Source organism: Heptranchias perlo, chromosome 29 (assembly GCF_035084215.1).
Source record: "Heptranchias perlo isolate sHepPer1 chromosome 29, sHepPer1.hap1, whole genome shotgun sequence".
Lineage (NCBI taxonomy): Eukaryota > Metazoa > Chordata > Chondrichthyes > Hexanchiformes > Hexanchidae > Heptranchias > Heptranchias perlo.
Genome location: NC_090353.1, coordinates 38668359 through 38681860, shown reverse-complemented (window position 1 = coordinate 38681860; position 13502 = coordinate 38668359). Strand labels below are relative to the sequence as shown.

Sequence of the window (13502 nt, the reverse complement as noted above, 5' to 3'; positions counted from 1 at the left end):
AAAAAGACGTCCTTACGTCAAAATCGTAAGGACATAGAAACATAGAAACATGGAAAATAGGAGCAGGAGTAGGCCATTCGGCCCTTCGAGCCTGCTCTGCCATTCAATATGATCATGGCTGATCCTCTATCTCAATACCATATTCCCGCTCTCTCCCCATACCCCTTGATGCCTTTTGTGTCTAGAAATCTATCTAGCTCCTTCTTAAATATATTCAGTGACTTGGCCTCCACAGCTTTCAGTGGTAGAGAATTCCACAGGTTCACCACCCTCTGAGTGAAGAAATTTCTTCTCATCTCAGTCCTAAATGTCCTACCCCTTATCCTGAGACTGTGACCCCTCGTTCTGGACCCCCCAGCCAGAGGAAACATCCTCCCTGCATCCAGTCTGTCTAGCCCTGTCAAAATTTTATATGTTTCAATGAGATCCCCTCTCATTCTTCTAAACTCGAGTGAATACAGGCCGAGTCGACCCAATCTCTCCACTTACGACAGTCCTGCCATCCCAGGAATCAGTCTGGTGAACCTTCGCTGCACTCCCTCTATGACAAGTATATCCTTTCTTAGGTAAGGAGACCAAAACTGCACACAATACTCCAGGTGTGGTCTCACCAAGGCCCTGTATAACTGCAGTAAGACATCCTTGCTCCTGTACTCAAATCCTCTTGCAGAGAAGGCCAACATACCATTTGGATGCCCAGAGTAATGGGGGCTCTAAGCTTTGGCCACAGACCACAATATCGTGATATTGGAAGCAAACCCGAGTCACAACTTCCGACTGACAAACCCGAGTGTCCTGGGTCCTTTGCTGAATCCTACCTTCCACATACTCTATCACCATGCAGAGGTGGCGCCTGGTTTCGAAGGAGCAATACATGCTGACAACAAACGGGTTCTCAGCGAAGGTCAGAATATCACGCTCGACAAACACCTGCTGGATTTGATTCCTGAGGATCAGGTTCTGTTTGTTGACCTTCTTCATGGCAAATCGTTGCCTTGTTTCCGTGTGTCGGACCAGGTAAACCGCACTGGGGAAACAAACACCTGGTCAAATCTGCTCATCTACTGGAACTCTGTGCTGTTCAAGGGAAGGATTTGAAAGTATTGAGTCCTTGACATACCCGTATGCGCCATTACTGATCAGTTTAATTGTCTCAAAATCGCTCTCACTGGGTTTTCTGCGTGATGGAATCGATACAGCTCGGTTCTGAAAAAACAAGAACTATTTTATTAAAAATAATCATTCTTTCCTTACCAGAGAGATCAGCGACCCTAAAATTGTGGAAATCAGAAACGAACTTCAATCAAAAATCCACAACACTGAGCCAGTCGACTACTTAACCTCGAATTATTGTCCCATACCCTGAACTATTGCCCCTCGCCCTGAACTATTGCCCCTCGCCCTGAACTATTGCCCCTCGCCCTGAACTATTGCCCCTCGCCCTGAACTATTGCCCCTCGCCCTGAACTATTGCCCCTCACCCTGAACTATTCCCTCACACTCTGAACTATTGCCCCTCACTCTGAACTATTGCCCCTCACTCTGAACTATTGCCCCTCACCCTGAACTATTGCCCCTCACTCTGAACTATTGCCCCTCATTCTGAACTATTGCCCCTTGCCCTGAACTATTGCCCCTTGCCCTGAACTATTGCCCCTCACCTTAAACTATTGTCCCCCACTCTGAACTATTGCCCCTCACCCTGAACTATTGCCCCTCACTGTGAACTATTGCCCCTAACTGTGAACTATTGCCCCTCACCCTAAACTATTGTCCCCCACTCTGAACTATTGCCTCCCGCCCTGAACTATTGCCCCTCACTCTGAACTATTGCCCCTCACTCTGAACTATTGCCCCTCACCCTGAACTATTGCCCCTCACCCTGAACTATTGTCCCTCACTCTGAACTATTGCCCCTCACTCTGAACTATTGCCCCTCACTCTGAACTATTGCCCCTCACTCTGAACTATTGCCCCTCACTCTGAACTATTGCCCCTCACTCTGAACTATTGCCCCTCACCCTGAACTATTGCCCCTCACCCTGAACTATTGCCCCTCACCCTGAACTATTGTCTCTCTTTACCACATCCATATTCCTGCTCCCCAACATCAAAAATTTATTATATCTGAAAAAAGAAAAGAAAATTAATGTCTACTCACATCTTGAAAATCATCCGTATCCGGGGAGATTGTGTTAAAACTGTCCAACTGAACCATATCTGGGTAAACAAACAGAATTGCAAATGTGAGTAAACTCTGCACACACAACACATGTGAAATCCACGTATTCTGTACACACAATAGACGTGAAATCCATGCACTCTGCGCACAATACTCGTGAAATCCACGTATTCTGTACACACAATACTCGTGAAATCCACGTACTCTGTACACACAATACTCGTGAAATCCACGTACTCTGTACACACAATACCTGTGAAATCCACGTACTCTGTACACACAATACTCGTGAAATCCATGTACTCTACACACAATACTCGTGAAATCCATGTACTCTGTACACACAATACTCGTGAAATCCACGTACTCTGTACACACAATACTCGTGAAATCCATGTACTCTACACACAATACTCGTGAAATCCATGTACTCTGTACACACAATACTCGTGAAATCCATGTACTCTACACACAATACTCGTGAAATCCATGTACTCTGTACACACAATACTCGTGAAATCCACGTACTCTGTACACACAATACTCGTGAAATCCACGTACTCTGTACACACAATACCCGTGAAATCCACGTACTCTGTACACACAATACCTGTGAAATCCATGTACTCTACACACAATACCCGTGAAATCCACGTACTCTGTACACACAATACCCGTGAAATCCACATACTCTGTACACACAATACTCGTGAAATCCACGTACTCTGTACACACAATACCTGTGAAATCCACGTACTCTGTACACACAATACCCGTGAAATCCACGTACTCTGTACACACAATACCCGTGAAATCCACATACTCTGTACACACAAAACTCGTGAAATCCACATACTCTGTACACACAATACTCGTGAAATCCACGTACTCTGTACACACAATATTCGTGAAATCCTTGTACTCTGTACACACAATACTCATGAAACCCACAAACTCTGTACACACAATACGCTTGAAATCCATGTACTGTCTACATACAATATTCGAAAAATCACCCACTCTGTACCCACAATATTCGTGAAATCCACGTACTCTGTAGACACAATACTCATGAAATCCACGTGCACACAATAATCGTGAAATCCACCTACTATGTACACACAATACTCGTGAAATCCGCTTACTCTGTACACACAATACTCATGAAATCCATCTTCTCTGTACATACAATACTTGTGAAACCATGTATTCGGTACACACAATACTCATGAAATCCATGAACTGTGCACATACAACTCATGAAATCTACGTACTCTCTGCACACAATACTTGTGAAATCCACGTACCCTGTACACACAATACTCGTGAAATCCACATATTCTGTACACAATACTCGTGAAATCCACGTACTCTGTACACACAATACTCGTGAAACCCACATACTCTGCATACTCAATACTCGTGAAATCCACACACTCAGTACTCACAATACTCGTGAAATCCACATACTCTGCACACACAACGCTCGTGAAATCCACGTACTCTGTACACAAAATGCTTGTGAAATCCACGTACTCTGTACACACAATACTCGTGAAACCCACGTACTCTGTACACATAATACTCGTGAAACCCATGTACTCCGTACACAAAATAATCATGAAATCCACCTACACTTCACACACAATACTCGTGAAATCCACGCACTCTATACCTAAATCACATGTGAAATCTATGTACCCTGCACACACAATATACGTGAATTCCGCATACTCTGTCAATGGTCCACGATGGATTGTGAGGACAGAGTGTACAAGGGAACCCATCATAGGTTGTGGGAAGTGAGTAATAGTAAAAAGTGCAATTAAATATCAGAGACACGAGCCAATTACACAGCCTTTACCCTGGAGAGGATCCTTGGTCAGGCCCAGCTGACTAATGATGTATCGTGGGATATCTGTCTTTATTCCTTGCCCGATCTTTGCATGCCCCTCTGCTGCTTCCAGTAAATGGTAAAACTCCTCAGGGTCAAACTCCTGCTCCAAAAATTCAGAACAACTGTTAGTCAATAACCAAACTATGCCATTTATTCAGGGTGAGGGTCACTCACTGTGTAACTGTACAGAGTCACTGTTTGTTCAGGGTGAGGGTCACTCACTGTGTAACTGTACAGAGTCCCTGTTTATTCAGGGTGAGGGTCACTCACTGTGTAACTTTTTAGTTTTATGGATGAAATTCAACTTTGGCGGGAACAAAATCAGCGAATCAGCGACTCAATGTCAATGGAAATGAAAATTGGGCAGGGCCTGCGTCGGGTAGGCGGGGCCTGTGGTGGGTGGGCAGGGCCGCGTCAGGTAGGGGGGGCCTGTGGTGGGTGGGCAGGGCCCGCGTCAGGTAGGCGTGGCCCGCGTCGGGTAGGCGTGGCCTGTGGTGGGTGGGCGGGGCCTTGACGTGTGGGCGGGGCCTGTGTCAGGTGAGCGGCGCCTGAGCCGGCTGAGCGGGGCTTAGATCGAGGGTGGGGCCTGTGGTGTGTGGGTGGGGCCTGTGGTGGGTGGGCGGGTCTTGTGTCTGGGGCGGGGCCAGTGGCAGCTGAGCAGGGCCCGTGTCAGGTGGGCGTTGGATGGGCCGACCATTTTGCATCACTGCCAACGTTGAATTTCATCTCCATGGTGGCACTCTGTGGGGAGAACGTGCCCAGCAGCAATTGTGGGACTCACCAGACATTCCAGGAGCCGAGCAGGCCTTGCGATGACCATCAGTAACTTTCTCACCAGCTGGGTGATAAACGTCACCTCGTCGCTGTCTGATCGCTTGAAAGCCTGGAGCAAAACATCAGAGAATCGTCAGAGGGCGGGGAAAGTGGCAGAACAACAAGGAGGGGCCAGGGTGGGGGAAGGAGGAGGGGCCAGGGTGGGGGAAGGAGGAGGGGCCAGGGTGGGGGAAGGAGGAGGGGCCAGGGTGGGGAAGGAGTTGCGGGAGAAGTCGAGGCGAGGTGGGGAATGGGGAACGGTGGGGGTTGGGCGAGCCAGGGGAGGGGTGGGGCGAGGCCAGGGAGGGGCGAGCCAGGGGAGGGGCGGGGCGAGGCTGGGGAAGGGGTGAGGCTGGGGATGGGTGAGGCCGGGGGAGGGGAGAAGAGGAGGGGTGAGGCTGGGGGCAGGGCGAGGCCAGGCGAGGGGTGGGGTGAGACCGAGGGAGGGGCCAGGTCAGGGGAGGAGTAGGTGGGGCGAGGCCGGAGGAGTGGAGGAGAGCAGGGGAAAGGAGGGGGCAAGGGAGGAGGGGAGAGGTGAGGCGAGGCAAGGGGCGAGGATTGGCTGGAGACTCACATCCTGCAGCATCTTCTCCAGATTCTCTTGTAACTCAAGGAAGTAGCGGGAGGTGATGAGGGCGCCATGTGACTTCTCCAGGCAGTCTCGCGCCAGCTCGATGATCTGATGGTGGATGAATCCAAGGACACCGTCTGCCAGAGGCAGAATGCTGTCGGGCGAAAAGCTGCTGACGATTTCCTGCAGTCGCTCCTCCATCTGAGCTGTGGCCTATCACAGGAAGAAAACATCCAGTTCATGGGGGGAGTACAGAGACTGTAACAAGTTACATTAAAAACACAACTCAGAAGAGATTGAAAGAGGGAGCGCAAACGCATCATGACAGCTGCAGCACGAAGATTGCCCAGGACACGGGAGAGAACTCCCCTGCTCTTCTTCGAGATGGCACCGTGGGATCTTTTACATCCACCTGAGAGGAAAGACAGGGCATTGGTTTAACGTCACATCTGAAAGATGGCACTTCCACCAGTGCGGCACTCCCTCAGTTCTGACCCTCCGACAGTGCAGTGCTCCCTCAGTACTGACCCTCCGACAGTGCAGTGCTCCCTCAGTTCTGACCCTCCGACAGTGCAGCACTCCCTCAGTAACTACCCTCCGACAGTGCAGTGCTCCCTCAGTTCTGACCCTCCGACAGTGCAGTGCTCCCTCAGTTCTGACCCTCCGACAGTGCTGTGCTCCCTCAGTACTGACCCTCCGACAGTGCTGTGCTCCCTCAGTACTGACCCTCCGACAGTGCAGCGCTCCCTCAGTACTGACCCTCCGACAGTGCTGCGCTCCCTCAGTACTGACCCTCCGACAGTGCGGCACTCCCTCAGTACTGCACTAGCAGTGATAGCCTATATTTTGTGCTCAAATCAGTGAAGTGGGGCTTAAACCCACAACCTTCTGACGTCAAAGGCGAGCATGTGACCAACTCTGCCAAGGCTGACACCTAACAGGGACTGTAATGTGACAATGTTACAGGGTGTAATGTCGGGCTGTAATGAGACAGTGTTACAGAGTGTAATGTTGGGGCTGTAATGGGGCAGTGTTACAGGGTGTAATGTTGGGGCTGTAATGAGACAGTGTTACAGGGTGTACTGTCGTGCTGTAATGTGAAGGTGTTACAGGGTGTAATTTTTTTAAATTCATTCATGGGATGTGGGCGTCGCTGGCGAGGCCGGCATTTATTGCCCATCCCTAATTGCCCTTCAGAAGGTGGTGGTGAGCCGCCTTCTTGAACCGCTGCAGTCCGTGTGGTGAGGGTTCTCCCACAGCGCTGTTAGGGAGGGAGTTCCAGGATTTTGACCCAGCGACGATGAAGGAACGGTGATATATTTCCAAGTCGGGATGGTGCGTGACTTGGAGGGGAACGTGCAGGTGGTGTTGTTCCCATGTGCCTGCTGCTCTTGTCCTTCTAGGTGGGAGAGGTCGTGGGTTTGGGAGGTGCTGTCGAAGAAGCCTTGGCAAGTTGCTGCAGTGCATCCTGTGGATGGTACACACTGCAGCCACAGTGCGCCGGTGGTGAAGGGAGTGAATGTTTAGGGTGGTGGATGAGGTGCCAATCAAGCGGGCTGCTTTATCTTGGATGGTGTCGAGCTTCTTGAGTGTTGTTGGAGCTGCACTCATCCAGGCAAGTGGAGAGTATTCCATCACACTCCTGACTTGTACCTTGCAGATGGTGGAAAGGCTTTGGGGAGTCAGGAGGTGAGTCACTCGCCACAGAATACCCAGCCTCTGACCTGCTCTCATAGCCACAGTATTTATATGGCTGTTCCAGTTAAGTTTCTGGTCAATGGTGACCCCCAGGATGTTGATGGTGGGGCATTCGACGATGGTAATGCCGTTGAATATCAAGGGGAGGTGGTTAGACACTCTCTTGTTGGAGATGGTCATTGCCTGGCACTTGTCTGGCGCGAATGTTACTTGCCACTTATCAGCCCGAGCCTGGATGTTGTCCAGGTCTTGCTGCATGCGGGCTCGGACTGCTTCATTATCTGAGGGGTTGCGAATGGAACTGAACACTGTGCAATCATCAGCGAAAATCCCCATTTCTGACCTTATGATGGAGGGAAGGTCATTGATGAAGAGCTGAAGATGGTTGGGCCTAGGACACTGCCCTGAGGAACTCCTGCAGCAATGCCCTGGGGCTGAGATGATTGGCCTCCAACAACCACTACCATCTTCCTTTATGCTAGGTATGACTCCAGTCACTGGAGAGTTTTCCCCTTGATTCCCATTGACTTCAATTTTACTAGGGCTCCTTGGTGCCACACTTGGTCAAATGCTGCCTTGATGTCAAGGGCAGTCACTCTCACCTCACCTCTGGAATTCAGCTCTTTTGTCCATGTTTGGACCAAAGCTGTAATGAGGTCTGGAGCCGAGTGGTCCTGGCGGAACCCAAACTGAGCATCGGTGAGCAGGTTGTTGGTGAGTAAGTGCCGCTTGATAGCACTGTTGACGACACCTTCCATCACTTTGCTGATGATTGAGAGTGGACTGATGGGGCGGTAATTGGCCGGATTGGATTTGTCCTGCCACGTTGGATGGTGTCCTCAGTGCGAAGACGGGACTTTGTCTCCACGAGGACTGTGCGGTGGTCACTCCTACCAATACTGCCATGGACAGATGCATCTGCGACAGGTAGATTGGTGAGGATGAGGTCAAGTAAGTTTTTCCCTCGTGTTGGTTCGCTCACCACCTGCCGCAGGCCCAGTCTGGCAGCTATGTCCTTTAGGACTCGGCCAGCTCGATCAGTAGTGTTGGGCTGTAATGTGACAGTGTTACAGGGTGTAATGTTGTGGCTGTAATGTGACAGTATTACAGGGTGTAATGTCGTGGCTGTAATGGGACAGTATTACAGGGTGTAATGCCGGGGCTGTAATGTGAGGGTGTTACAGGGTGTAATGCCGGGGCTGTAATGTGAGGCTTTACAGGGTGTAATGTTGAATTTTGTTATTTTGATGTCTTACCTTGGGAAACCGCTCCTTGTAAACATGATTCATCATCACAATCTCATTATCGAAGGAGACTGACGACCGGCCGGGACTGAGAGAGGAAATAAAAATATTAGGGATAGTATTGATATTAGAGATAGTATTAATATTCGAGGTATTATTGATATTAAAGATGGTATTGATATTATTGATATTGAAGATATTATTGATATTATTACGTTAAACAGTAGATGTGGCAGACTGACCTTTCACCTCTGACCGATTGGCTGAAAGTCTGTAATCACCGCTGGACACGGCCCTGAGCTGCCTGATTGGCACCGATTGGTGTTCAGGTTTGAATCTCAGTAACAGCAGGTGAGAGAGTCAGAAGCTTTCACTGGGGTGGGACTGGGTGTACTGTCGTTTGGGGTTGATCAGTGAGATCTGATTTAATGCACGTGTTCTGTGCTATACAGTAGTCTCGGAGATAGAGTGTGACCAGCGTCCTCCTCGAGCTGAGAGATTCAGACCCAACTGCCTCGTTCACCAGGTGCTCAGGACCCTGTGTTTTAATACTAACCTTACAAGTGTTTCCATTAATGTTGAGTTGTGCTCACTGCTCTATTTACCTGACTGTTCATCAAACTCATTCTGATTACGGAGCAGATTTTATGAAACCTGCCTCCTGAATAAAGAATGAGAGTAAATAGACAGTGGGGCCAATAAACCTGTTGCGGCCTGACTCCCCATTGTGTGGTGCTGAAGCTGGGAGCTGGTTGAGCACTGGTTCTCCACAAGTGGGGAAATGTCTATGGGGATCGGAGTTGCAGATCTACTTGTGTAAGGCTCTAACCCCATAATGCTGTGCATCCGACTGCAACCAGTGCATCAGGGTCACCTGTAATTAAGATGTATTTTGTTTCTCCTGGGTGTCGTCTCATCCCAATAGGTCGGTACTGGGACTACAATTACTGCCCCATTCAGTGTCAGCATGGGAACATGAGGTTAAGATACGCCAATGGATCTGTTTGGCCCTCTCCCCCTTCCATGTGGCTTAATCTGCTGGGAATCATACCTGAGGCTCCTGGATCGAGGCCTGATGGAGGGGGAGCAGCGGCCGTCCTCATCAGCAATACTGTCTGTGCTGCGGAAGTGTTTGGACAGGAAATAAAGCTCGTCTGGAGTGGGCTGGAATGGCAGCTGATGCAATCGCTCCTGAGAGGAGGAGGAGGACTGGAAAAAATCATCACAAGAGAAAGAGGGATGATTAAAATGGAAAGATATTGAGTGAGAGACGGATAGAAGCAGAGAACAGAGATTAATAACAAAAATGGGAAGCAACAAGGTACACAGGCTCACACACGCACGCTCAAACACACACACACACGCTCACACACACGCACACGCACGCTCACACACGCACGCTCAAACACACACACGCACGCTCACACACACACACGCACGCTCACACACACGCACTCACGCACGCTCACACACGCACTCACGTTCACACACACGCACTCATGCACGCTCACACACGCACTCACGCACGCTCACACACGCACTCACGCTCACACACACGCACTCACACACGCACGCTCACACACACGCACACTCAAACACACACACGCACGCTCACACACGCACTCACGCACGCTCACACACGCACTCACGCTCACACACACGCTCACACACACGCACGCTCAAACACACACACGCACGCTCACACACGCACTCACGCACGCTCACACACGCACTCACGCTCACATACACTCACGCTCACACGCACTCACGCTCACACACACACACTCACGCTCACACGCACTCACGCTCACACACACGCACTCACGCTCACACACACGCACTCACGCTCACACGCACTCACGCTCACACACACGCACTCACGCTCACACACGCACTCACGCACGCTCACACGCACGCTCACACACGCACACGCACTCACGCTCACACACACGCTGCTCAGACACAAGCATACACACTCATGCTCACACACATGCACGCTCACACATGTGCACACTCACACACACGCTCACACTCACACACACGCTCACACACACGTATACTCAGACACGCACACGCACTCACGCTCACACATGCACGCTCACACACGCTCACAGGTACACATGCTCAGACACTCGCACACATGCTCACACACACACATGCGCGCTCACACACACACACAAGTTCACACACGCACACACACTCACGCTCACACACACATGCATGCTCACACATGCTCACACACACGCATGCTCAGGCACACGCACACGCATTCACAGTCACACACACATGCACGCTCACACACACACTCACGCTCACACACTCGTATGCTACACACATGCACACGCACACATGTGCACGCTCACACACACGCATGCTCACACAATCAATCAATCAATCACACACACACAAATTACCCCCCCACCTCCGCCCAGTGTTGAAAACAAAAATCTATCCCAGACACACAGACAGACAGACAGACAGACAGACAAACATGCACATAGACGCACAAACAGACACACACAGACACACACAGACACAGACAGACACCTGCTGCGAACCGCATCCTGGGACAGACAAAGCCCAGAAGATCAGTTTAAGATTTATTTTTCAGGTTTTGTTGTGGGCCAGGAGGGGCCTCACAGGGAAGCCCTGGACCTCCCTTGCACTGGGCTCTCCCACCCCCCAGAATCACCCCCCGGACCTGAACCCCCTGGGCTCGCCGCCCACATCCACCCCCGAACCTGCACCTCCCAACTGAGGCCAGACACACCCCCCAGCTCGCCCCTCCTGGACCCCATCCCTGAACTATCACCCTCCTGGACCCGATCTCCCCCCCACCCCCTCTGCCAGCTCGTCCTCCCCCCCCTTGGATACGCCCTCCCTGGACTTGCCACCCGTTGCCCCCCCCACCCCGGACTTTCCCCCCCTCCCACCCCGGATGTACCCCTACCCCAGACTTTCTACCAACCGCCCTCCTATCGAGGCTAGACCTCCCCCCAGGACTTGCCGACCCCGGACTGGAACGGTTTGAAGGTGTTAGAAGCAGCAGCATCTCCTCCGGAAGAGCCCCTTGAGCGATGACACCTGATCTGCGCCATTAATTTCCTCAGGACCTCTCCCACTTGGAGAAAATGTTCTGGAAATTCTTTCACATGTAACCGGAGTGGGAGAAACAGCAAGAATTACCTGGCACTAATCTCACTGTTATCCCTGGGACCCCAACCTTCGACACACTCCCTCTTATTCTGACCGACTGTTCCCTACAATTCCCAGCTCAACTTTCTCATTACTGATCTTGGATTCTATTTACCAATTTACCCATCCATTTAATCTGGGAAATTGATCCTTGAACTTTGAAAGAGCTGAGAGGATTGTGAAACAGTCTAACTTTCCCCAATAAGCGACTTACTGATACAGTGGAGCTCGGTGTGTTGGTTCCATATCCTGACGATGGGAGAGAGGCCAGGGACCAGCGGCGACCGTCCACTCTGCCAATAGAGCAAGAGTTCAAACAAAAAGTGTCAGCTCAATAAAACCACAGTTACTGCTGTGAAGGAACAGTTCCTCTCGAAAGCCAAACTTAGCCAAGTCAAACCCAGCCAATCCCATCCCAGACAATCCCAGCCAGGCACTTGGCTGCTATGAAATAGTTGACTCCGGTCCCAGGATCTGTGTTTATTGTCCAGCAGATTATAGATCATAGAATCATGGAAAATTTACGGCACAGGAGACCATTCGGCCCATTGTGTCCCCGCCGGCCGAAAATGAGCCACCCAGCCTAATCTGACTTTCCAGCACTTGGTCCGTAGCCCTGTGGGTTTCGGCACTTCAGGTGCACATCCAGGTACTTTTTAAATGAGTTGAGGGTTTCTGCCTCTACCACCCTCTCAGGCAGTGAGTTCCAGACCCCCACCACCCTCTGGGTGGAAAATGTTTTCCTCAGCTCCCCTCTAATCCTTCCACCAATTACTTTAAATCTATGCCCCCTGGTCACTGACCCCTCTGCTAAGGGAAATGGGTCCTCCCTATCCACTCTATCTAGTCCCGTGATAATTTTATACACCTCAATTAAATCTCCCCTCAGTCTTCTTGTTCCAAAGAAAACAACCCCAGTCTATCCAATCTTTTCTCGTAGCTAAAATTCTCCAGTCCTGGCAGCATCCTCGTAAATCTCCTCTGCACCCTCTCTAGTGTAATCACATCCTTCCTGTAATGTGGTGACCAGAACTGTACACAGTACTCAAGCTGTGGCCTAACCAGTGTTTTATACAGTTCCAGCATAACCTCCCTGCTTTTATATTCTATGCCTCGGCTAATAAAGGAAAGTATCCCATATGCCTTCTTAACCACCTTATCTACCTGTCCTGCTACCTTCAGGGATCTGTGGACATGGACTCCAAGGTCCCTCACTTCCTCCACACCTTTCAGTATCCTCCCATTTATTGTGTATTCCCTTGCCTTGTTTGCTCTCCCCAAATGCATTACCTCACACTTCTCCGGATTGAATTCCATTTGCCACTTTTCTGCCCACCTGACCAGTCCATTGATATCTTCCTGCAGTCTACAGCTTTCCTCCTCACTATCAACCACACGGCCAATTTTTGTATCATCTGCAAACTTCTTAATTATGCCCCCTACATTAAAGTCCAAATCATTAATATATATCACAAAAAGCAAAGGACCGAGTACTGAGCCCTGCGGAACCCCACTGGAAACAGCCTTCCAGTCACAAAAACATCCGTCGACCATTACCCTTTGCTTCCTGCCACTGAGCCAATTTTGGATCCAACTTGCCACTTTCCCTTGGACCCCATGGGCTTTTACTTTTTTGACCAGTCTGCCATGTGGGACCTTGTCAAAAGCCTTGCTAAAATCCACGTAGACTACATCAAATACACTACCCTCATCAACCCTCCTTGTTACCACCTCAAAAAATTCAATCATGTTAGTCAGACACGACCTTCCCTTAACAAATCCGTGCTGACTGTCCTTGATTAGTCCGTGCCTTTCTAAATGACGGTTTATCCTGTCCCTCAGAATTGATTCCAATAATTAGCCCACCACCGAGGTTAGATTGACTGGCCTGGAATTACTCGG

At 50.2% G+C, this 13502-nt stretch overlaps 1 protein-coding gene across 1 annotated transcript in view; it reads right to left on the bottom strand.

The window, feature by feature from the left end:
- Positions 1–13502, bottom strand: part of mast3b (microtubule associated serine/threonine kinase 3b) — a 124817-nt gene that overhangs the window by 86409 nt on the left and 24906 nt on the right. Inside the window, exons 4-12 of the mRNA XM_067968618.1 lie at positions 11815–11893; positions 9457–9614; positions 8418–8493; positions 5467–5676; positions 4861–4962; positions 4047–4179; positions 2162–2220; positions 1121–1206; positions 819–1027 (exon numbers count right to left, since the gene is read on the bottom strand). Coding sequence (XP_067824719.1) covers positions 819–1027; positions 1121–1206; positions 2162–2220; positions 4047–4179; positions 4861–4962; positions 5467–5676; positions 8418–8493; positions 9457–9614; positions 11815–11893 — 1112 coding nt within the window. The remainder of the gene's footprint in view (positions 1–818; positions 1028–1120; positions 1207–2161; positions 2221–4046; positions 4180–4860; positions 4963–5466; positions 5677–8417; positions 8494–9456; positions 9615–11814; positions 11894–13502) is intronic.